This window comes from Haplochromis burtoni, unplaced genomic scaffold (genome assembly GCF_018398535.1).
Source record: "Haplochromis burtoni strain Fernald_Lab_line unplaced genomic scaffold, NCSU_Asbu1 Contig_454, whole genome shotgun sequence".
Lineage (NCBI taxonomy): Eukaryota > Metazoa > Chordata > Actinopteri > Cichliformes > Cichlidae > Haplochromis > Haplochromis burtoni.
Window position 1 is genome coordinate 66,926 of NW_024582815.1, and position 22,752 is coordinate 89,677.

Genomic DNA, 22,752 nt, shown 5'->3' on the forward strand with positions numbered 1-22,752 from the left:
GGTTTCTGTTTATATCCTTGTTGGGAAAGTGTTTAGATACCAAGACATTGATGTTTTCCTTTGGACTTCTATACAGGTTTTGCGGACAAGTGATCACTAGCCGCGTGCCAGACATTTCAGACACGTGACAATCATGGCACAAGTGCAGGATCAAGTGAAAAAATCCTTAGTTGCACAGACCCAGAGACCAGTCCATGACAATCAGCCATTTGGTGAACATCGGTCATGAGGGAAAAATGTGTAATCCCCAACAGATTACAGATAGTAGACTTTGTCTACTATGTCAAGCAAAATATGGAAGCCTGTATAATTTAATTTTCATCTACTTGTATAGAGTCGGCATGATCCCTGACAATTTTACCAGGTACTAAAAGAAAGTACCGGAATGGAAAGTGGCTTATGTTTGTGGTATTCTCCAACTGTCTTTTTTTTTTTTAAATTAACATTTCTGAAAAGGGTGAAACTTATCTTTCATAAATGGTGGGCCATTTATATGGATACACCGTAATAACATGGGGATGGTTGGCGATATTAAAGTCCTGTTTGTGGCACATTAGTATATGTGAGGGGGCAAACTCCCCAAGATGGGTGGTGACCATGGTGGCTATTTAGAAGTCGGCCATCTTGGATACAACTTTTGTTTTTTCAATAGGAAGAGGGCCATGTGACACATCAAACTTATTGGTAATGTCACAAGAAAAACAATGGTGTGCTTGGTTTCAACGTGACTTTATTCTTTGTTATGTTATTACGGTGTATCCATATAAATGGCCCACCCTGTACATCTTATTCCCCCTGAGGTTTTGGTAGGTTTTCTCCCGCTTCCTGTTTTTTCTGTCACCCTAAAGTGCTTACAGCTGTGGTGACATAACGGTGATTTCCAAATTCTAAACTCGTCGATGCTGAATCACTTTAGATGACATTAAAGTGACTCAGCAATAGACATTCAATAGGCATTTTATTTATTTCTATGTATATATATATTTTTTACATAGCATGGCATTTGGAATTTTGCTTGGTTTGCTGCTTTTTAAGGTGTATTTTTTTATTTCTTTACTTTATATAATTTTCACCCTATTGACCTACTTTGTTATGTCATTCTCTAGATCATTGAGACACTTTAGGCTATGATTTAATTTTTTTATAGCTTCTGTTTGATATTTCGGCTGCTGTAACACAAATGTATTACATTTGGGTTAAATAAAGTTATTTTATATTATTTAAATTGTCTTTTTTTCAGAAAATCTCTTCAAGTCACAAGTTTTATAATGACAGTGCAGGTAAATGACCTTTGAAACAAACACACACCCGCCCCTCAGGGTCACCAATAAAGTTCAAAGCCCTGCCCTTGTCAAGTGAAAAATGATGTAAACAAAAATCTCAAGTGCAAATTTTAACAGCAGTGCTGCTTACCCAGGAACTCATATGTCACAATAAAGCAATAACAGGACCTCACCATTGTAGGACAGAGAGAGAGAGACAGTAGTGCCCTCCTCCCTACTTCTCTTATCACGCCTTTCAGACATAAAACCGGGCTGAGCACATGTACTAAACAAACCTCTCTAGCTCTGCTAAGCACGCGTTTAGCTCTGCAGTCTGAGTCACTGCAGTTTCCTGGTAAGCCTGCTGCGGTTTGGATATCTGTCCGTAGCTGTTTTCATTGGCGCTTTCCGACTAAAGCAGGTGAGAGATAGTGTCTTTGTTTTGAGTTTTGGTTGCCACGTGTATCTTTTTCTCTATTTTTAAAATCTAAAATCAGCTCTCGCTGAGATGGAAGAGTCTAGAACATGTTTTTATTAACGTGGTATGAAGCAGACATTAAGATTAAACGGTGTTGCTTCTGAGTATATCAGATTAGACTAGAGATGCCCGATAATCAGCACTGCAGGAAGCGTCTACTGCAGAGGCCGGATGCCACAAGCAATTTACATATGAACTTTTGACCTTTACGGTATTTTCAACAAACCAAGCTTCAGTTTACACATCTTGTGAACTTGTAAGCTTGGGTAATGATTCTTAAAAAACCGAATCCAGTAACAATAATGTAAAAATGTAAATGGTTTTAGAAAAGTTGACATTCCAGATTCCAGAAATATTCCAAACATTAATTGGGAAAATGACAGGAAACCACCCGCTTCATTCATTTACAGTTTTAGATAATTGTAGATAGTTGTTCTCGGGACTTATTGATGTTGGCTTAAAAGTCAAACAGTGTTTAGGAAAGAGATTTGGGCAAACACAATTAAAAGCCGTATACAGTGTTTTTTCTTTTTCAGTGGGTCTGACTCACTTAAAGAAATATCCGAACTTGGTGCTGGGTTTAAGAGTAAGTGAACTGTGTTGCTGCATGTGTTTTAAATTTCTTCAGTTATCTAAACATCTGGTCTTTGTTTTACCTCTAACATATAGTAATAGTTGAAATACATACTTGATTTTAACTACATAGACATTAAAGCATAGACATTGTTCATATGGCTTTGCTTTGTTGTAGATTCCCAAAATTTAACAGAATACATTCTGAGACAGCAGCACTGAGGAGACGAGAGTAAATGACCTGTCTGCAGCTTTCATTTCAAGTTCAACTTTAGCAGCAATGAACGTAATATCATAAAGTCACACAAAAGTGCAGCAACAGGATTGTAATATGATTTTTTAAAATCTACTATTGTTAATGTTGATGTAGAATAGGCATTTTTATATGGAAATTAAAAAAATAAGGATTTGTAACAAACCAAATTGCTTCAAATTTGGTTTTAAAAAATGACAAGATATGGTGATATTTGTTATGTAAAAACAAAACCGTTGCCTCAAGAGATGTAAAAGATTAGATTTTTATTAAGAAATGGTATTTACAGCAAAAATGTTCTTCAGTGTTGGGCATACAGGTGGAGACAACTGAAGGATGTCAGACAACGAAGATACGATCGAAATGGGGATAAACGGAGCCCCTAAAGGGTCCCGTTCAAGACAACAGTTGCACGGCGCAACAGTCAGTTTCCACAATATTCACTACAAGGTGAAACAGGGAGGTGGATGTTTTTGCCGAAAGAAGGCCACGACCAAAGACATCCTCATCGACCTCAAGTGAGTAGACTGGTGCATTTAAACTTTGAGGACAACAGACGTTTTATTTTTAAGCTAACAAACAACAGGCTACTTGTCATTTTAAACACACTTCTAAAAAATGAGGGCAAAGCTTAGCTGCAATATCTCATCTTCATGCAGCCTAAAAGTACAACTTAGATTAAGACATTTTAAGACTTGACAAGTATTAAAGCCAATGTACTAGGGATGGGTACCGGTGTCCGGTGCCATGATGGCACCGGTTCTGACATAAACGGTAGTAACCAGACCGAAAAGCAGCGCACATTTCGGTGCTTTTTTTCCTGAGCTGTGATACACTTTGATTCTAGCCAATCATTTTACGTTTCCGAGGATAGTAGGCGGGGCCAGGTACGTACGTTCTTTTAGAGCAGAGCTACAGATTAAAAATGCCCAAGGCGAAGCGGTCAAAAGTCTGGCTGTACTTCACAGCAAAATATGCAAACTCAGCAGCCTGCAACAAGTGCTTTAAGCTGATACTGTGCAAAGGAGGTAACACCTCGAATCCGATGAAACACCTGGCGACATAGCGTATTTTTAAAGCCGAGAAATGCACCGTACCTACTGCGGGTGTGGTGCCTGTTATCGGACCCGGAGTTAGCAACATCCCCCAAAAACCCGAAGAGGAGAGTCCTGGCCCCTAGCCCTGCCAGTGTAGCAGAAATGATGAGGATGATGATGCAGCAGCAGCCGTTCTTCTCTGCGTGAGTAGCTTAATGTTGTTCGTGTGTAATTTACGTTGAGTAGGCTAACCACGTTATTACATTAATGCATGTAAGGTGAACTAGCAAACATCATCATAGCTACATGCGGCTGTCTTCTTGTTTGATGGCAGATACTCCCTTCACCCTGGCCAAAAAGGCTAAAATGACCAAAGAAAAAGTGGAAAACAGCTAAACATGAGAGGTTTTTGGACAAAGTTTGTGTTTCCATTGTTTAAGCACCGGTTTGAGCACCGGCACCGTTGCAAAAGTACCGGTTTGGCACTGGTATCAGATAAAACCTAAACGATACCCATCCCTAAATGTAACAAAGGCAAATGAAGTCTGGGATTTTGATTTTTCCATGTATATCCCACAAATGGCTAATTATCTATTGGTTTTCAGAACTTTAAGCTTCATTTTGAAAGTTGTGTGGCTGAGGAATGTTTTGATAAAAGGGACGTTGTTCACACATTCATCTTAAAAAAATATTCATCTTTTTTACTGAAGACCTTTGAACACTCACAGGTGTGTTTTTCCCAAATTCTGGTTAATGGTATAACTTGGTTATGAATTGTTCTTGTGTGATGCTCAGTGGGCTATGATGTTACAACATCAGTGAAAGGCTATTGTTTTATCACGGTAAAGGCAAACAAACAAAAATTCCTAGAATACAGACTTCTTTTTTTAGAAAGATTCAGAGGGACGTCCAGTGGATGTTCATAAAAGACACTGAGCAGATGATGAGGACACATCATTAATGTTCGCAGAATTTTAGTTTCGGTGCAGGCAATGGTTTTTTTTTAAAAAGCTGAACAAAGAAGCCCAAGTGAAAGATGCCGCTTACCTTCCTTTTTTCAAAATTGTGAGACAACAAATTTCGTAACTTTCCAATCCTGTGTAGTTATTCAGCCATCATAAAAAAAAATTAACAATGTATTTTAATTAATTTCTAAGTTCACTGCAGTTTTCACACTTTGCAAACCAATCCATTGGGTTCAGTTAGACGATTTTGCAGGCCCATGTTGGACCACGTCTCTACTAAAAGAAAAATGCAGTCAGGTATTTTAAAGATAAGATAAGATCAGCTTGGGTAATGCATTATTGTTAGAGCACATGTAACCTTGTCTTACATCAGACGCTCTAACAATCAGCAGAGTAACATACAGCATGAATAAAAATCGGCAAAAAAAGCACGCCCTTTACCCAAGGATATACTACGCAGTCACGTGGTATATATGTGTAGAGGGTGGAAATGCTCAGGTTTTGTCAGGACTTGTGATAATGAAACAGCTTCAAGGAAAAACTGTGGATTTACAACTTGACTAACAGCCTTTTAAGTCATATCTTGTCACCTCACTGTTTCTGTAGTGATGCACTTTGCCTCTTAAAGTTTACCAACCAAACTGCAATAAGCTGGCTTGGATTTACTTTGTCTTACAAGAAATTCCTGTGATGCTACAATGCATGCTTTAGCCCTCAGGTGACTGTAAGCATGAGCCCATACTGTGGTAAACTGGTAATGCACAGTCTGCATGTGCAGCTACTGTGTGTTTATTTGTCTACGTGCTGCCAGGAGCCCACCTGGGATGCAAACGTGACACGATCAAGGTTTGCTTGGTTCAAACACTCCCACATGTTGGGAGGCAAAGGAAGGAAGTTTGCTTTGTTGGGAGACTCAGGTTCCTAAGTTTGCCTCTGTGAAACACATACACATACTGTACATACAAAAGCCTGTGAGAAGACAATGACTCTGGGCTTTAACCAACAAACAGGCACGGGTACAGGATGCTGTACTGCCTCAGTTTGTTTGAAACTTTACTTGGCAAGAACGTTGAGGGTGTAAAGGTTACTGAATCAAAGATGCTAAGTATTAACACTTTATAACAGCCAGGATTAATTAATTTAAACTGACAGTTACTTTAGCACTGAAGCAATGATTAGTAAGAAACTTCTCCAGGTTGTTGACAGTTAAGCTTCTTCAGGTCCTTAAAACAATGCCAGATGAGCCATGCAGATGATGTTGGAGTTAAAGCTAATAAATGCCAAATAATGTAATAATAATAATTATAATAGTCAAATAATAGTTTCATTAATCTTCTGAGGTCTGAGTCTTTGAGTTTTTGAGAACAACTGAACTTCAGCGGTGTAAGGCCCTATTCACAAAACCTAGAGACCAGTTGCCTATTCCCCTGGTAACCTTTGGTCACTAGAAAAAAATGTTTATTCTCTGACCAATTGGTGAGTGGTTCCTGTCAGTCACTAGGTGAAATCTATCACAAATAGGTGCAGGGTTCTGACAGAAAACCACATCATGATTTGTATTCTAACAAACATAAATGTAGAAGAACTCCAAAAATAAATGAAAGTTGAATCAACGTTGCTGATATTTTCTCAGTGTCTGTTCAACTTTCATTTTGAAACCATTTTTTAGTCATAACTAGACACTGTGAAAATCCTGGCCGCCAAAAGTTATTCAACATTGAAATGTTTGTTAGCTTCGGTCACTAACCATGCCACAGTCTCATGTTGACGATCGACAAAGATGTCACCTTGTTTGCAAATTGCGATTTGCTTATAGTGAAACTGTGAAAAGTGCAACCTGGAAATGGAGACCATTTACCTTCGAAAATGTGTTAAAGACCATAATTGCTATTCACATTTTTTTTTTACAAATAGTTGGTTTTTTTTTTATCTTTGTAGGGTCAGGGTAAATGTAGGGTAATGGTAGAGTTAAATCTACTACACCAACACGTATCTGCAGACAAAGCCATGGATTATACTCTGTTATAAAAAAGATCAATGTGTTATTATATATGTAAGTTATGAAAGCTTTAATGGGTCAAAGTGTAGCAGGTGTGTTTGTGTGCGTGTGTGCAGATTTTAATGACTTGTACCTGTGGGATTTTATTGGACATGTGTAATCATTGACAAAGTTGAAGGTCTGTGCTTTCGTTTAACCTGTTTGCATGAGAATAAGGGCTGTATCCTGCTGTGACAGCTCATACTGGAGCGCATTAAAACTGACTTTACCATCATTTATGATTGTGCATTTATAATCAGGCCTGAAACTGACCTGTCTGGGTGTAATGGAAGCTAAATTATCAGCAACGCCATTGTCACGCGGAGAATACACGCAAGGTATTCTGAATTGTGATAAGATGTGGAAAGGAAAACCTAATAAACAAAGGACGAGAGGAAGATATAGAAAGAAGGTAAAGTTAACAAAGCAGGATTTCATCCACCTTTTGTAGTGGACTCACTTGGATGAGAGATAATAATATTTATAACATTTATACAGCGCTTTTCGAGACCCTCAAAGCGCTTTTACAATTCCGCTCTCACATTCACACACTGGTGAGGCAGCTACAGTTGTAGCCACAGCTGCCCTGGGGCAGACTGATGAAGAAGCGAGGCTGCCATATTGCACCATCGGCCCCTCTGGCCAACACCAGTAGGCGAAGTGTCATTGGATTGATTAGCTAACAAGTCACCTTCTTCTTCAAGCTAATCCATCCATTCACTGTGTCCATTAGAGCAGCTCGGTAGAGCAGTGAACTTACTCTATCTGTGCATTTAATCTCAGACATACGTCAGTATGTGATAAAGAAGTGGAGTTTCAACAGTACGCCCTCAGTTTTCTTTTCATTACTAGAATGTTTTTTTTACCCTACACCTAGTGTGTAAAAAAATAAGTCATTTGCAAAGTAGATGCTGGTAAACTGGTGCATGCGTCACACTGTGCGCCACGTTATTGTTTCGGTGAAATGAATTTCTACAATACTGTTACTGTTAATTCTACTCTCTGCAGTGTTTAAATGCTTACATATACACACAGTTACTGTCCCTCCACACATACGACTCGGTTCTGCTTCTATGCCCCAGCTTTGTTTACTTTTTCCCACCGAGGCTTCTAGACTTCTGATTGGCCAACATTTCTGCACGGTTAGGAATCTAGCGCCACCTGCTGCTTTGGCATGTTCATAGCAGCGTTTTCCTTCATTTCTGCCTTTATGTGTGGACGGGATTATTTTTTAAAACGAAAACGGAAAATCTCCGTTTTCAAAAATACCCGTGTACGTGTGGACGTAGCCTCAGTCTCTGACTGGAAGCGCTAATTCGTCATTCGGCTTTTGTCAGACTAAAGTAACTGTTAAAACTGTTTGAAAAGCTCAGCTATACAACAAGGAGAGATTGAGAATTTCCTTTTAGTTCTCAGTTTATTTGATATTGACAAAAGTTAGTCAGTTTTGTCTGTTCTTCTGTAAAACAAACTAAGATTTATTTTTAGAATTAATATTTTGTTTCTAAGTGGAATTGACAATTTAGTCTGTTTCGTTTGTTCTATTTTGAAACTTAAACGCTTTAGCGGCTGCCTTTTGTGTAGTTTGCAATATTTGCCTTTATTTATCTGAAAAAGTCTCATGTTCCTTAAGTACATCTACCCTGTTGAACTTATTATGGGAAATAAATATTTAAATCAAAACAAGCTGCTGATTATTTCACATTTTACTTGTGAGCAACGGCACATTTAAATCTTACAAATATAGTTATTTGGCTTATATCGTGATAGATATCGTTATCGCCTGAAATGAAAAAAACATATCGTGATATGAAAAAATCTCATATCGCCCAGCTCTAGTAATAGGTGCTTGTGTCACATTTTATTTCTAGTGTGAACAAGCAGACAAAAAAATTGGATTTGATCAAAAAATTGGAATTAAGAGTGGCAAGTTTCTCATTTGCAGGAATCTAAACAACGCTGCAGAGTCATGTTTTCTGCTGAATGAATGACAGGACAGATTCTGAGCAGGAGGAAGTCACCTCCCTGTGTTTCTCAGACTCACTTGAATGACTGAGTGACTAAAAATGAATTTTACTTTTCCAAAACAGTAAATTGCTGACTAATGCCCTGGCAGGCACTTTACAGTGTGCCCATGTGGTTTTGGGTTTCAGATGCATGTGGTAAATTTCAATCCCCTTCACTATACTATAGCTATACCAGCAAGAGCAAAAAAAAAAATAAACCTGCATTAGCCTGAAAGGCATGAAGGAGAGAAAGGCGACTATAAGACAGATACATATAAAACTGCTGTGTCATAGTTACAGCTTGAGATTTGCTTAGTGGCAGTTTAAAAAAAAAAAGAGGAAGTCTTCATCCCTGTACATGTCAGGGAAAATGCAGAATAAGAATCACAGTGTTACGAAACATCCTCAACCAAACGGCCACTAAAGTTGTAACTTTGCTGGAAAAAGCCATTTCAGTTCCTCAGAAATACAGCAGCATGACTTCTGTAGTATCACAAAAGTCACTCTAGAGAAAAGCAGAACTCATACTGCTTCATCATTTCAGAAAAAAAACCCTGTGAAAACTTTCAGGGAAAAGTAACCCTGGAATTTACTTTTTAGAGCCTAACCTCTCACTGGGGTCAGACAGGTGTTTTGCAAACCTTTTGAACTGTTTGTTTCATTGAAGGAATTCCAGTGCTTTCCGAAAACAGCGACTCTGAGCCTTAAAGTGATATTGGGGTCATTACTGTAATCCTAGGCTAAGCAGCACTGCGAAGATGAAGGTTGGTAGAGAGAAGAGAGGGTGAGTGAGTGGGATGGAGGTCTACAGAAAGTAAATATTTTATTGGGCGGTTGGGTTCTTTTTTTATTGTTTTGTTTTTGCTGTGTTTTTTTCCTCTTATTTCCCTGAGATTTAGCTGTGGCATACTGCCTGGGATGACTACAATGACCCTGATATCACTAATGACCACAGAGTTTTTGCTTTCAGGATTTTTTGGTTGCCCCAATTCAGAAGAAGATTTTATTATTCCTACACAGTAAAAAATATGATCAACATTTAATCTTTATTAGTGATCCATTAAACTTTAGGAATGCAAATTTTCAAGAGCTGTATGCTTCATGCAAATGAAGCTTATTCTTTTTATTGCTGATTAATTTCACAGTTACCACAGTGACTTCATTCAACCAAGAGTTCAAATTTAAAAAGTAGCGAAACATAAACAGAATAAAGAAAAAAACTGGAAATTTTTAAATTTACGAAGCTGAAACCCTTGAATGTGTCCAAACGTTTCCCGGCTGCTGTTTATTAAATGAATTATTAAAACATTTTTCATGTGAAACTCACATCTACAGATTCACCGCTGATAATATTTTTGTCGCTCTCTCCCTCAGTGGGATCATGAAGCCAGGTCTCAACGCCATTATGGGAGCGACAGGAAGCGGGAAGTCATCGTGAGTGCTGCAAATGTGTTTGTGCAGGGAGAAATCGGGATGTTTTCCATTCATGTTTAGCAAAAATCTGAAGAAAACGTCTTTGTTTGTTAAGAGATGAACAACTGGTGGTTGATGCATCAGTGTAGAGGAAGTATTGTACACATTAACTGCTGGAAACCTAAATGTTTGTGTCTTTGCTGTACACAGAAAGATAAGGTCTTCTTCTATCCAGTACAGTTTGAATATATAAACAATTTTCCTGCCACATAGAAAAGACATTACAGGAAATAAAACAAGAACGTTTTGCTATTTTTCCGTTCAAACTTCCCGTCTATATTTGTGCCAGCTGATTAGCAAAGACTGCCTATTCTTGCCTTTGCTAATTCAGATGGTGTGTAACAGGAAAGCAACCATCCTTATAGATGGTGTGAGCTGATGTCTGCATAAAGCCTCCTGACTGGGACTCAATTTGTGAATGTTGCCTTTTTGTTTTAGGTTTCTTGATGTTCTGGCAGCTAGAAAGGACCCTGCAGGTCTGTCAGGAGAGGTCCTGATTGACGGAGCCCCTCAGCCCCCAAACTTTAAGTGTCTGTCTGGCTATGTGGTTCAGGTGGGTGAAGCAGGCAGGAAGTTCGACAGGATTTAGCAGAGTTTCCTGGACAGGGCTGGAAGAGATTTCCTGCAACAATAAAACTGGCTTCTTAGGCCAAGTCTGTTTGAGTTGCATAAAGTTAATTGTTTTAGAAATACTGAGGTCATAAGTCACATCTGTGGAAATTAAACTGAGTTAAAAAGATGTCCTTGAAGCAAAAATGCATCTGGCAGCAGTAAATGTTTGGTCACTTTTAATGTGTTAGATTTTTTTTCTAAACAGTAGCTTCCTGTCTGCAGGATGATGTGGTGATGGGGACTCTGACGGTCAGAGAAAACTTCACCTTCTCTGCAGCCCTGCGTCTCCCATCAAGCATCAGCCATAAAGAGAAGAAGCAGAAAGTTGACAGACTGATCAAGGAGCTTGGACTGGGCCGAGTGGCCGACTCCAAGGTGAGAAGAAAGAAACTTCAATAAAAATAAAAAAACATTTAGTCAAGAAGTGGTACAAAAGAATAATAGAATGCATAAAAAATGACTCTAAAATATAGGAAGGATGAAAGTATCCAAAAGATTAAATAGCGCAAAGAAATGAGAAAAAAACAAAACAAAGACGCATGAGAAGAACTGGAAGACAGATTGAAAAAGTCTGATTGTAGTGTGCTTGTGCAGGTGGGCACTCAGCTGATTCGTGGGATTTCTGGTGGCGAGAGGAAGAGGACAAACATTGGGATGGAGCTGATTATTGACCCGCCTGTCCTCTTCCTGGATGAACCCACCACAGGCCTCGACGCCAGCACGGCCAACTCTGTGCTGCTGCTGCTTAAGAGGTGAAAACGCACATATTTTTAGTGCTGATGCCATGAAGATGTCCATCTATATCATGCGGCCACACCTTGAACGTTAACACTGAGTCTGAAGTTATGTCCTTAAATCTATGAAGTAACTGGGCAAGCTAGCTCACAAACATCACTACTGTAAATAGTGATGATTTTGCAGGATACTGACTTTTAAAAATGGCCATTTTTCCAGATCTGCATCAGGAGTTTTGATGAACTGGGCGACGTTATCTATAACTGTATTTTCCAATTTAAAATGTTTTATTAGGGATTAAGTAAGAAGCAAGAAGGACTGATGTAATCATTGCATAGCTGAATTCTGGTTCAATTAGACAACATTCGCTGGGTGAAACATGGAGTCTGTGTTTTTCTGGAGACTGCTAGCTAGCGCTGATTGCTGTTTATTCTAGGAGCAGAGCAGAAGCAACTAGAAAAAGCATTTCCTAGCAAAAATGAAAACTGAAAATTTGAAGATTTTGGCTGAAATGCTTAAAAATGTTAAAAATCTTCAAAGCTTAAGTTGCTGAATGAGCTTAATTGCATTAGGTTATCAATTAGGTTGCCAGGTTGTCATCCTAAGTGTAAAAAACAACAGTACCGAAACTGAAAATGCTCTAGATAAAACCAAAAGTACAGTGAAAGGTTAGGGTAATCCTAACCAAAAACATGAGTGAGAAGACCAAAGGCTGACCTAACATGGAAAGAAAGGCAGGCCAAAGGTAACTTCAGTTAGCAAATTGTCAATGTAGGGTGAAAGCCACAAGCTGCAGCCCTCTGCATCATGTGTAGTAGTAATAGTAGTATCACTAAATGAATAACTATAATAAATGAAAAAAAAATCCATTGAATAAGTTTAACCTAAATAACAGTTTTTTACTGTTATTCCAGGATGGCAAACAATGGTCGCACCATAATCCTCTCCATCCACCAGCCTCGATACACCATCTACCGCCTCTTCGACAGCCTCACCCTGCTAGTCAACGGTCATCAGGTCCCCTTTAAATACTGCTTATTGAAAGACTTAAACATTTTCACTGAGCTAACTTCAAGCTACCTGTGGAGGAAACTGTGACTGACATGTTAATTCTTCTTCTCTCTGTTGTAAAACATGTCAGGTTTATCACGGCCCAGCACGGAGTGCACTGGAGTACTTCTCTGGCATTGGTAAGCATGCCTGATTAACTTTAACCCAACAAAATGCAACACGACAGAAAGGCAATGTTTGTGACTATGTTTTAAAACTGTTTCCTAGGATACATCTGTGAGCCCCACAACAACCCTGCTGACTTCTTCCTGGATGTCATCAACGGAGACTCGACCGCCGTCGCCCTCAACAGTGGGAAAACAGAAGGTGTGTAAGTTTGTTCTGGACAAAAAGACAGCAGTGGGGAAAAAAGATCCTCCGAGGTGTAAGCCATCGTGGTTATAACCTGACCTTGTTTGGAAAATCTCTTAATAATAATAATAATAATAATGATAATAACTAGAAACATTTGCATTTCCTGCAAAAATGCTGTGTGAATGCCTTGTAGTGGAATCGGAAAACAGCAGAAGAAGGAGAACAATCTGCTGAAAAGAGCTGAAGAAGCTAAAAATTGTGCTGAAAACAGCTCAAAAATCTGGAATTTGTGCTGAAAAGAGGTGAAAGACAAAAATTGTGCTAAAAAGGGGTGAAGAAGCTGAAATTTGTACTGAAAAAGTTAAACTATCACCTGAAAGGAAATGTTGCTACAAGCTGGGCTTGAACCCAGGCCGCCTTGTCTCAAGGCAGTTAATCATCTCGCTGAGCCAAACCAGTTCTCAGTATACTGAGATGATATGGAGAAACTGAATAATCTGCTTAAATGAGCAGAAGAGGCTGTAATTTGTGATGAAAAGAGGTGAAAAAGCTTTTTCTGCTGAAAAGCTGTGAATCAGCAGAATTTCTGCAGAAAACAGCTGAAGAAACCGGAAACGTGGCTGAAAAGGGCTGAAACAACTCAAAATTCTGCTGAAAAGTGGTGAAGAAGTTGAAATTTGTGTTGAAAAAAATAAAAAATGTTTAACCGTTAATCGAAAAAAATGTTGCCATAAGCGGGATTTGAACCCGGGCCTCCTGCTCTGAGAACGGCTGCTCATCTCACTGAGCTAAAACAGAGGTACTCCGGCAAGCAAAATCAGTGACCACACTAATATCTCAAAAAGTGTAGACGTTATGAGCACCAAAGCTGGCATTAGCAGAAACAGCAGAATAGTTTAAAATTTGAACAATGAAAATTGCACAAAAACTGTGGAAGTAGTTCCACGGCGAAGAACCACGGAGCAACTAGAATAAATGATAAAGAATAAAAAGAAACAGGCATTCACACAATAATAACAACCATCATAGTCATGATGATTAGGTTACAGAAGAGAAACAACAACATCCAAACACATAGAAGACAAATATTCCTGAAACTTTTTGAGCACTGAGAAGTTTACACTTCTTTCATGTGGAAACCAAAACACAAGTTTTAACCAGCTGTCCAGCATACAGTGGTTAGGTGAAAGTGGTTGACTTTATTCCCTTTTTTGTTCTCCAAAAAGGTATTATTAATGACTCAAAATACTTACAGAAATGTTTACTATAACTAAAAGTACATTGATTTTAAAATGTTATGAACTCAAACTATGGACAAGCTGCTAGCAGGATGAAGGTGCCCTCTTCTGTCCTACATACATTTTTAGATTCACTGGTCAACCAGGTGTGAAAGTGCTGCAGAAAGATGTGCAAAATCAAAATTCCCTCAAGTGAACCTGTAACACATGCTGCATTCAGGCTCTGTAGGACACATGACATTATTTAGACTTGATTTGACATTAGTTTGAATTTGTTTGGGTTAAAATATTTGGCTTGTTTTGAACACTATGCAAGTGACAGCTTAAAAAAAAGAAAGAAAAAATGCTTTTTAATTTCACATATTTGCAGCTTGCATGTTAGTAATACATCCACACTACTGTAGTTGTAATTGTAAAGTGATTTATCCTGATTCTGTGACATATGCCAGTGATTATATGATTAGAAGTAATAATATAAAACCCTGTTTTTTGTAGACCTGACCAGACCTCTCTTTGTCCAGATCCAGATCAAGAGCTGGATTCAGAATCGATGTCGAAGTCCCGAAGAGGGATTGGGGAGAAACTGGTGGAGGAGTACAGAAACTGTCAACACTTCAAAGAGACCAAAGCAGAGCTGGGTGGGTACCAAAAGAAGGCTTCAGTATTTATTGATTTTTAATGTTTGTATTTGAAACTGTTACAAAAATATGTTGGGTGACGATAAACAAAGCTAGATGGCTACAAAAAAGAGGTATAGTGAGTACGAATTGGTCAAAAATTCTCTAAATAATTGCATTGCGATGTAAACGAACCACAAAGAGATAATGAATGACTACATTGTCTCAAACTGATGTTGTCTTTATTTTGGTTTTACTGTGAAACTTTGCTGTCCTGTCTTCACAGGACATGTTAATGACTTTAAATGTGAACAAAACACATTAGTTCATACAGACATGAGCATTTGTTTAAATGTAAATTAATTCAAACCGTTGCCACCTTCTGTCTGTCTCAGAGAGGATCGTCCAGGGAAAGAAGGTGGTCACTACTACTCCCTTCAGAACCATCACCTACACCACCGGCTTCTTCACGCAGTTCAGATGGGTTCTCAAGAGGACATTTCGCAACCTCATACTCAACCCGCAGACCTCCATTGCTCAGGTAAGTCTGTGTAAAGTTCACTTTATTTATTCACTTATTTAAAACAAGAACTGTCCAGTTTGGGGAATGTGTATCTTCACTGTCTAAGAGGGAATTTATTCAGTTCATTGGGTTTTGCAGGCATTCATTTACTTACAGTGGGGCAAAAAAGTATTTAGTCAGCCACCGATTGTGCAAGTTCCCCCACTTAAAATGATGACAGAGGTCAGTAATTTGCACCAGAGGTACACTTCAACTGTGAGAGACAGAATGTGAAAAAAAAATCCATGAATTCACATGGTAGGATTTGTAAAGAATTTATTCGTAAATCAGGGTGGAAAATAAGTATTTGGTCACCTCAAACAAGGAAAATCTCTGGCTCTCACAGACCTGTAACGTCTTCTGTAAGAAGCTTTTCTGTCCCCCACTCGTTACCTGTATGAATGGCACCTGTTTGAACTCATCATCTGTATAAAAGACACCTGTCCACAGCCTCAAACAGTCAGACTCCAAACTCCGCCATGGCCAAGACCAAAGAGCTTTCGAAGGACACCAGGAAAAGTATTGTAGACCTGCACCAGACTGGGAAGAGTGAATCTACAATAGGCAAGCAGCTTGGTGTGAAAAAATCAACTGTGGGAGCAATCATCAGAAAATGGAAGACATACAAGACCACTGATAATCTCCCTCGATCTGGGGCTCCACGCAAGATCTCATCCCGTGGGGTCAAAATGATCATGAGAACGGTGAGCAAAGATCCCAGAACCACACGGGGGGACCTGGTGAATGACCTGCAGAGAGCTGGGACCAAAGTAACAAAGGTCACCATCAGTAACACACTACAACGGCAGGGAATCAAATCCCGCAGTGCCAGACGTGTTCCGCTGCTGAAGCCAGTGCATGTCCAGGCCCGTCTGAAGTTTGCCAGAGAGCACATGGATGATACAGCAGAGGATTGGGAGAATGTCATGTGGTCAGATGAAACCAAAGTAGAACTTTTTGGTATAAACTCAACTCGTCGTGTTTGGAGGAAGAAGAATACTGAGTTGCATCCCAAGAACACCATACCTACTGTGAAGCATGGGGGTGGAAACATCATGCTATGGGGCTGTTTTTCTGCCAAGGGGACAGGACGACTGATCCGTGTTAAGGACAGAATGAATGGGGCCATGTATCGTGAGATTTTGAGCCAAAACCTCCTTCCATCAGTGAGAACTTTGAAGATGAAACGAGGCTGGGTCTTCCAACATGACAATGATCCAAAACACACCGCCCGGGCAACAAAGGAGTGGCTCCGTAAGAAGCATTTGAAAGTCCTGGAGTGGCCTAGCCAGTCTCCAGACCTCAACCCCATAGAAAATCTGTGGCGGGAGTTGAAAGTCCGTGTTGCTCGGCGACAGCCCCAAAACATCACTGCTCTCGAGAAGATCTGCATGGAGGAATGGGCCAAAATACCAGCTACTGTGTGTGCAAACCTGGTAAAGACCTATAGTAAACGTTTGACCTCTGTTATTGCCAACAAAGGTTATGTTACAAAGTATTGAGTTGTATTTTTGTTATTGACCAAATACTTATTTTCCACCCTGATTTACGAATAAATTCTTTACAAATCCTACCATGTGGATTCATGGATTTTTTTTTTCACATTCTGTCTCTCACAGTTGAAGTGTACCTCTGGTGCAAATTACTGACCTCTGTCATCATTTTAAGTGGGGGAACTTGCACAATCGGTGGCTGACTAAATACTTTTTTGCCCCACTGTACAAGGGAACACAAAGTAACACGAGGGAGGACAACCAGTACTACATGAACAAATACAAACATTAACTGAGGGATGCCAGGGAACACAACTGAAAATAATCTGGGAAAACAAGACAGAGGAAGAAAAACTGAGCACAAGGCATGTGAGACGAACGACTATGACAAAAAAATTAAGTAAAACCAACAGATGGAAATATTACAAAACACGGGGAACACAGTGGAAAGGCTGATAACTGAAACCTGAAATTAGATATAAAAAACTCAAGAACAATCCCAGATAACCATGATATTAAGAACAAATGGTAAAATACAGATTATCACTACAAGAGAAAGTCTTTATACTTGAGTATAAAATAAACAATTCAAAAAGTCCAAACATAAGACGCTTTCAGGGCAAGGCAAGATTTAGCTATAGGATAGATGGCCACACATTTGACACTACAGTACTTTGGTATGGCTGTCAGTCCTGTGGCTGTGAAGAGAAAATGCAGCCCTCAGTTGTCTTTTTCAATTCACTTTTACTTTTATAGTGTCAAATCACAACAACCGTCACTTTACATTGTACGGTAAAGGACCTAGAATAATGCAGAGACATCAATTCATCACCCCTCTACCACCATCACTGCACAGTCTGGGGCTGACACTGTTGTGAATACTGTGGCATTGTGTTAATGCATATCTGACGTCTCCAGAACAGACAACATATATAACAAGACTTCTAATCAAGTGCATTTGATTAGCAGCTTGTGGGTGATGTTTGTCCTCTTAGTCCTATGGAAGCAGTAAGGGGGCACTTAGTCTTTTACATGACTACATATTTATCTGAAAGTTTTCTTTTTTTCTCTTCACTGTTATTTTGCCTGCTGTTGAATTTACTCTGGGCTTTTCTGTGGTCACTGCATCACCGCTCATCTCTTCCTGTGTGCACGTGTCATCAGTCAGTGGGAGTGTAGCAGGAGCAGCACCTGGTGTCAATAACTGAAACTGCATCATCAGATCATTTTAAGGGGTTTGGGAAATACACTACCTCCCTGCCTCAAACTCAAGGAATAATGAACTTGCATTGATAACTGTGATAAGTGGTTATAAGTGTCTTTTTAAAAAAAAATCTGTTTAGGTAGCAGTGACAATCCTCCTCGCTCTGGTTGTCGGAGCCCTTTTCTTCAATGTCCAGAATGATTCGAGTGGGATTCAGAACAGGTATTTACTGTAGTACTTTTGTCTTTGTCACATTTGAAAGACAAATGATAAAGATGAACCTGGGATGTGAGATTATTGATGGTGTGGTTGTGTGTCCAGGACTGGTGCGCTGTTCTTCATCGTCGTGAATCAGTGTTTCGGCTCCCTGTCGGCTGCTGAACTCTTCATCGCAGAAAGGAAAATCTTCATGTGGGTCTCACACTCAAGGAACTTTTTTAATTCACTTTGGGGTGAAAGGTTTTCATTATATGAGGGTAAAATTCACTCATTCATTCATGTTGAGGAGTTTGCATCTTTGCTTTCTTTAAAGATGTGTTCATGAAGTGAAATTGTTGGGACTTGCTTATCATCCAGGGACCCGAGTCGGTATTCTTTGCAGGAAATGCACATCTTTACTTTCTCTTTTAGTCAGATCAATATGTTCTCCTCTCATTGCCTTCTTCTTTCACAAAATGTAATATTTTAGGTTTAGCCAAAAAAAGAGAAATTGTAATACACACATTCTTGCAGTGCCTTTTTATATCATAATGACAACTATCATCTACTTATTAAAAACACATTATATTTAATGTTTTTTTTTCAATTAATAAGGATCAGTAGGATTATTAAGAAGCATTTTAAAAATGGAAAGTTTATGCATTTCCAATCATTTTATTTTTTTGACATTTTACATTTTTATGCTGATTTTCTTTCTTGCTAATTCAGATTAAATGCTTCTGACAACTTTATTAGCTAAAGGTCTGCAGCAATGGCATTCACCTCTATTTATCATTATGTTTTCACAGATGCTGTTTTTAACACAACGTTTCCTGTATGTCCTCCTCTCTCTCTGCAGTCATGAGTATATCAGCGGTTACTACAGGGTATCGGTCTACTTCCTGTGTAAGATCCTGTCTGACATCATCACGCTGAGGACCATCCCCGCTATCGTCTTCACCTGTGTGGCATACTTCATGGTTGGTAGGTGGAAGACAAGCTGTGCTATCCTGGTGTTTATTCTTTAATTGTATGCAGAGTAGAGCAGATGTGATTGGTAAACCGATGTGACAGTGTTTCTAATGGTCTGTGTTATGAATGTTGATCTTGATCTGTTTATCCTTTGCATATGTGAAGGAAAAACTGTTAGACTCTGAGATTTTTATATCACAGAAATCAAGGCAAAAAACATATAAAGACGAGGTTGTTTTACACATCAGAGGTTTGTTAGGATTTGTATCATGTGCCGTTTGTGCATCTTTGTTACTATTTATAACTCTGGCACTTTGATTTGTGATTTCGTCTGTGTATGTACAGGTCTGAAGCCGACAGCTGGGGCTTTCTTCTTCTACATGCTCACTGTCGCTCTGTGTTCCTACACCGCCACCTCCATGGCTTTCGCCATCTCAGCTGACCAGACAGTGGTGGCCATCGCTAACATCTTTATGACGATCTCCTGCGTCTTCATGATGGTGATGCACACACATCAGCATACACCTGTGCAAACATTAGTGCATACACACCCATAGCCTGCATATATGAAGATGGCTGCAGCTTCTGGCTCTGAAAAGATAAGCCAATGTGAAGGTCTCCTAGACCTGCATTTTTTTCTAATGGACAGCAGGGGGCGACGACTCTGTCTGATTGTACAGAAGGTTACGTAAAAGTGACCCTACTTTTGACTTAATTCATGACCCGATAGGTTTGTTTATTGTTTCATGTGAGTCACAAGTGTCCTTCGGCTTCACAGGCTGACTAGCCCCATACTTGTTTATTTTTTATTTAAGCTTTATTTGATCCTTTAAATAAAAAAACAAAACAAAAAACCCCAACTCTTTTTACAGCAGGCAAGGAAGAGCGGGCAAAGAAGGCACACTATTACAAAATTACAAATGTAACATAAAATCAAATACAAAATGAACACACACAACTCCATAAGACTCCAAAAGTAAAGAGGAAAGCATAAAAGTGGTCAGCTCAAGGCTTTACTAATCAGTTGAAGACATAATAAATGAATCACGTATTAAATAATAATGGCTTATGGAGAAATGAAAACTCAAGGCTAAACCTGAAGTTACCACACAAAGCCTCGCCACTCGCCTCATCTGCTATGTTTCCTTTTCTCCAGATCTTTGCAGGACTGCTAGTGAACATCCCCTCCATCGCCAGCTGGCTCGCGTGGTTAAAGTACTTAAGTATACCCAGATATGGCCTCAGTGTAAGTACAAACACTGGCAATTACATCTATTTTTAACAGTTTTATTATATCTGCAGCAATTTTATAATCACTTAGAAATCTTCCCTTCCCTTAAGTTAGGCCTGTAACCGACTAAACTGTTAAACTTACTTTAGTTACTTACACCATATTTGAGCTCAGTTGGGCTACACCATGATACACAACATTGCAACATTGTTTTATTAACTAATCATACTTTTTATTCTATTTTATAATGTTTCTCTCTTTTTAGGATCTTTTATCTGGCCGTCTTTATTTACATAAAGTTTTACTGCTTATTTATTTTTTTCCCTGTTGGTTCTTCTCCTGTGGTGCTTACAAGCTATTTTTTTTTTCTCTTTGACATTTTGTTATTACTTTCAAAATGCATCATTGCATTTAGTTTGTATTGCATTTGGCTCTACCTTTCCTAAAACAACCCCAAAGATGATTTGTGTCTCCAGCTGAAAGGGCGCTATATAGATAAAGTTTGATTGATTGATGTGCTGATTATCAGTTATAAGGTAAGATCAGCTTTTAGAAATAAACCATGATAGTATATGAAGGCATTTGCAAAGATTTAGAAAACCTTTTAACTTGCTGTAGATTTTCACTCCTGTGCAATAATGCTAGCATCACCTTACCTGGAAGAACATTTTGTTTTAAAAAAAGCAGTTCTTCAGTAGTTTTTACATTTTCCACATGCATACTGTGAGCAGGGTTGGTACTCTGGGTTCAAAAAAACTTTTTCTTCAGATGAAACTCTTGTTGAGTGATGTTTGTTGATTTGTCTGTGAATCTCTCCAGGCTCTGCAGGCTAATGAGTTCACCGGGCTGACATTCTGTGAGAAAATGAATACCACTCTCAACCAACAATAGTAAGCAGCACTGAGACACATGCAAGTTAACATGAAGTGATGAGGTTCACTGTGGGTTCCTAAATGAGATAGAAACAGGCTCATCTGTGAGCAGAAAGCCTATAACTACCAAAATAATGCAAAATGTTTAAAAAACAAATTTGTGCTGCAATCAAAATTCAAAATACAAATTTAGAGAATGGGATTAAAAAGGGATTAAAGTTATTAACACAACAGATACATCTAAAATTAAGCCTTAACACAATTCAAGTCCCTTAGAGATGTTGTTTAAATAGATACTAGGCAAAAACAGCTTTTGTATCAGGCTGTAAACATGTTTATTTCTGCAATGAAGTTGGACATTTTTACATCAGTCTGTGGGGACTGACTCGTTTATAAAGCCAGTCTCAAGTGGTCATTAGAGGAACTGCAGTTCTGGTGTACCATGAGCAAATTTCTTCTGTAAAGTTGGGAGTCTCTGGGGAATGACTCACCTCTAGTGATATCAGAGCAACTGCAGCTTTTGGTATCTCAGCATATCTCAGCATTTATTTTGTTTTTGAGGAACTTTTGTGCTCTGTTTCCAGCTGTTACTCTGGGGAGAAGGTTCTGGAGGAGCAGGGCGTCGAATACTCCCTCTGGGGAATGTGGCAGAACCACTTGGCCTTGTTTATCATGACGATCTGCTTCCTCATCATAACTTACCTGAAACTGCGCTTCATCAAGAAGTTCACCTAAACACCGCTGACTCCTGACTGTTGGTCGTGGATGTTTTAGTGTTATTTGTTCTTCTCAAGTTCAGGTCTAGTTTTCACGTCATTTATTCAGGTTATTCAGTTTATAAATACAGATCTATAATATTGATTTTTTTCCTTTCTTTTTTTCTTTTTGTAAATTTTTTATAAAGATTGTTATAAAAACTGATTGTTTGATCACCCCTTACTAACAATGTCATTGCCTCATCAGCTGTATCATAATTTTTGCACTTTAAAGTTCAGCATCACAAATACAAGAATTTCATATTTATAAACTTTGAATTTACATTACGTGTCTGTTTTGCTCATTTTTAAATTTTCATGATCGTTTTAGGACATACAGTGTCAGCAGCAACATTTAGCTGTAAATGTTTGCCTGTAAAAAAAAAAAATCATACATGAGCTTTGAACCAATTCCTCCTACTGTACCTTCAAAGTTCTTATAATTCATTCTGGTGGACTCATGAAAGGCTGAAACAAGTGATAAACCAGTCAGCTGTAGCAAAAACATTTCAGTCAAAACCCATTGATGGTGGTGCTGGGGGAACTAAGCAACAGGCAGGGACACAAGCCATTTTATTAGGTGCAGTCATACAGCTGCTCAGGTCAAGATTCTTCAAACTGAGCATCAGAATGGAAATAGGATTTAAGTGACATTGAAAGTGGTGTAGTTGTTTATGCCAGACGGACTGGTCTTATTATTTTAGGAACTGCTGATCTGGGATTTCCCCACGCAAGTATTTACAAGTCTTACTACGAAGCCCCGCAAGGGACATGGAAGAAAAAAAATTAGGATGAACTTTTGCGAGATCAAGA

At 38.9% G+C, this 22,752-nt stretch overlaps 1 protein-coding gene across 1 annotated transcript; it reads left to right on the forward strand.

The window, feature by feature from the left end:
* The first annotated feature begins 1,535 nt into the window (after nt 1–1,535).
* On the forward strand, nt 1,536–22,221 carry LOC102299160 (broad substrate specificity ATP-binding cassette transporter ABCG2). The gene is made up of 18 exons (XM_042213562.1): nt 1,536–1,683; nt 2,872–3,084; nt 9,987–10,046; nt 10,524–10,638; nt 10,920–11,072; nt 11,292–11,449; nt 12,347–12,449; nt 12,574–12,622; nt 12,711–12,809; nt 14,557–14,673; nt 15,048–15,193; nt 18,051–18,133; nt 18,233–18,322; nt 18,969–19,093; nt 19,427–19,581; nt 20,238–20,327; nt 21,132–21,202; nt 21,769–22,221. The coding sequence occupies exons 2-18, from the start codon at nt 2,903–2,905 to the stop codon at nt 21,917–21,919; spliced, it is 1,947 nt and encodes a 648-aa protein (XP_042069496.1). The 5' UTR covers nt 1,536–1,683; nt 2,872–2,902; the 3' UTR covers nt 21,920–22,221.
* The last annotated feature ends 531 nt before the right edge of the window (nt 22,222–22,752 follow it).

Coding starts and splice junctions, on each gene's coding strand:
- LOC102299160 (XM_042213562.1), top strand. CDS start 2,903: ATGTCAGACAACGAAGATACGATCGAAATGGGGATAAACGGAGCCCCT. Junction 12,450..12,573: donor TGCTAGTCAACGGTCATCAG/GTCCCCTTTAAA, acceptor AAAACATGTCAG/GTTTATCACGGCCCAGCACG. Junction 19,094..19,426: donor TGTGGCATACTTCATGGTTG/GTAGGTGGAAGA, acceptor GTGTATGTACAG/GTCTGAAGCCGACAGCTGGG.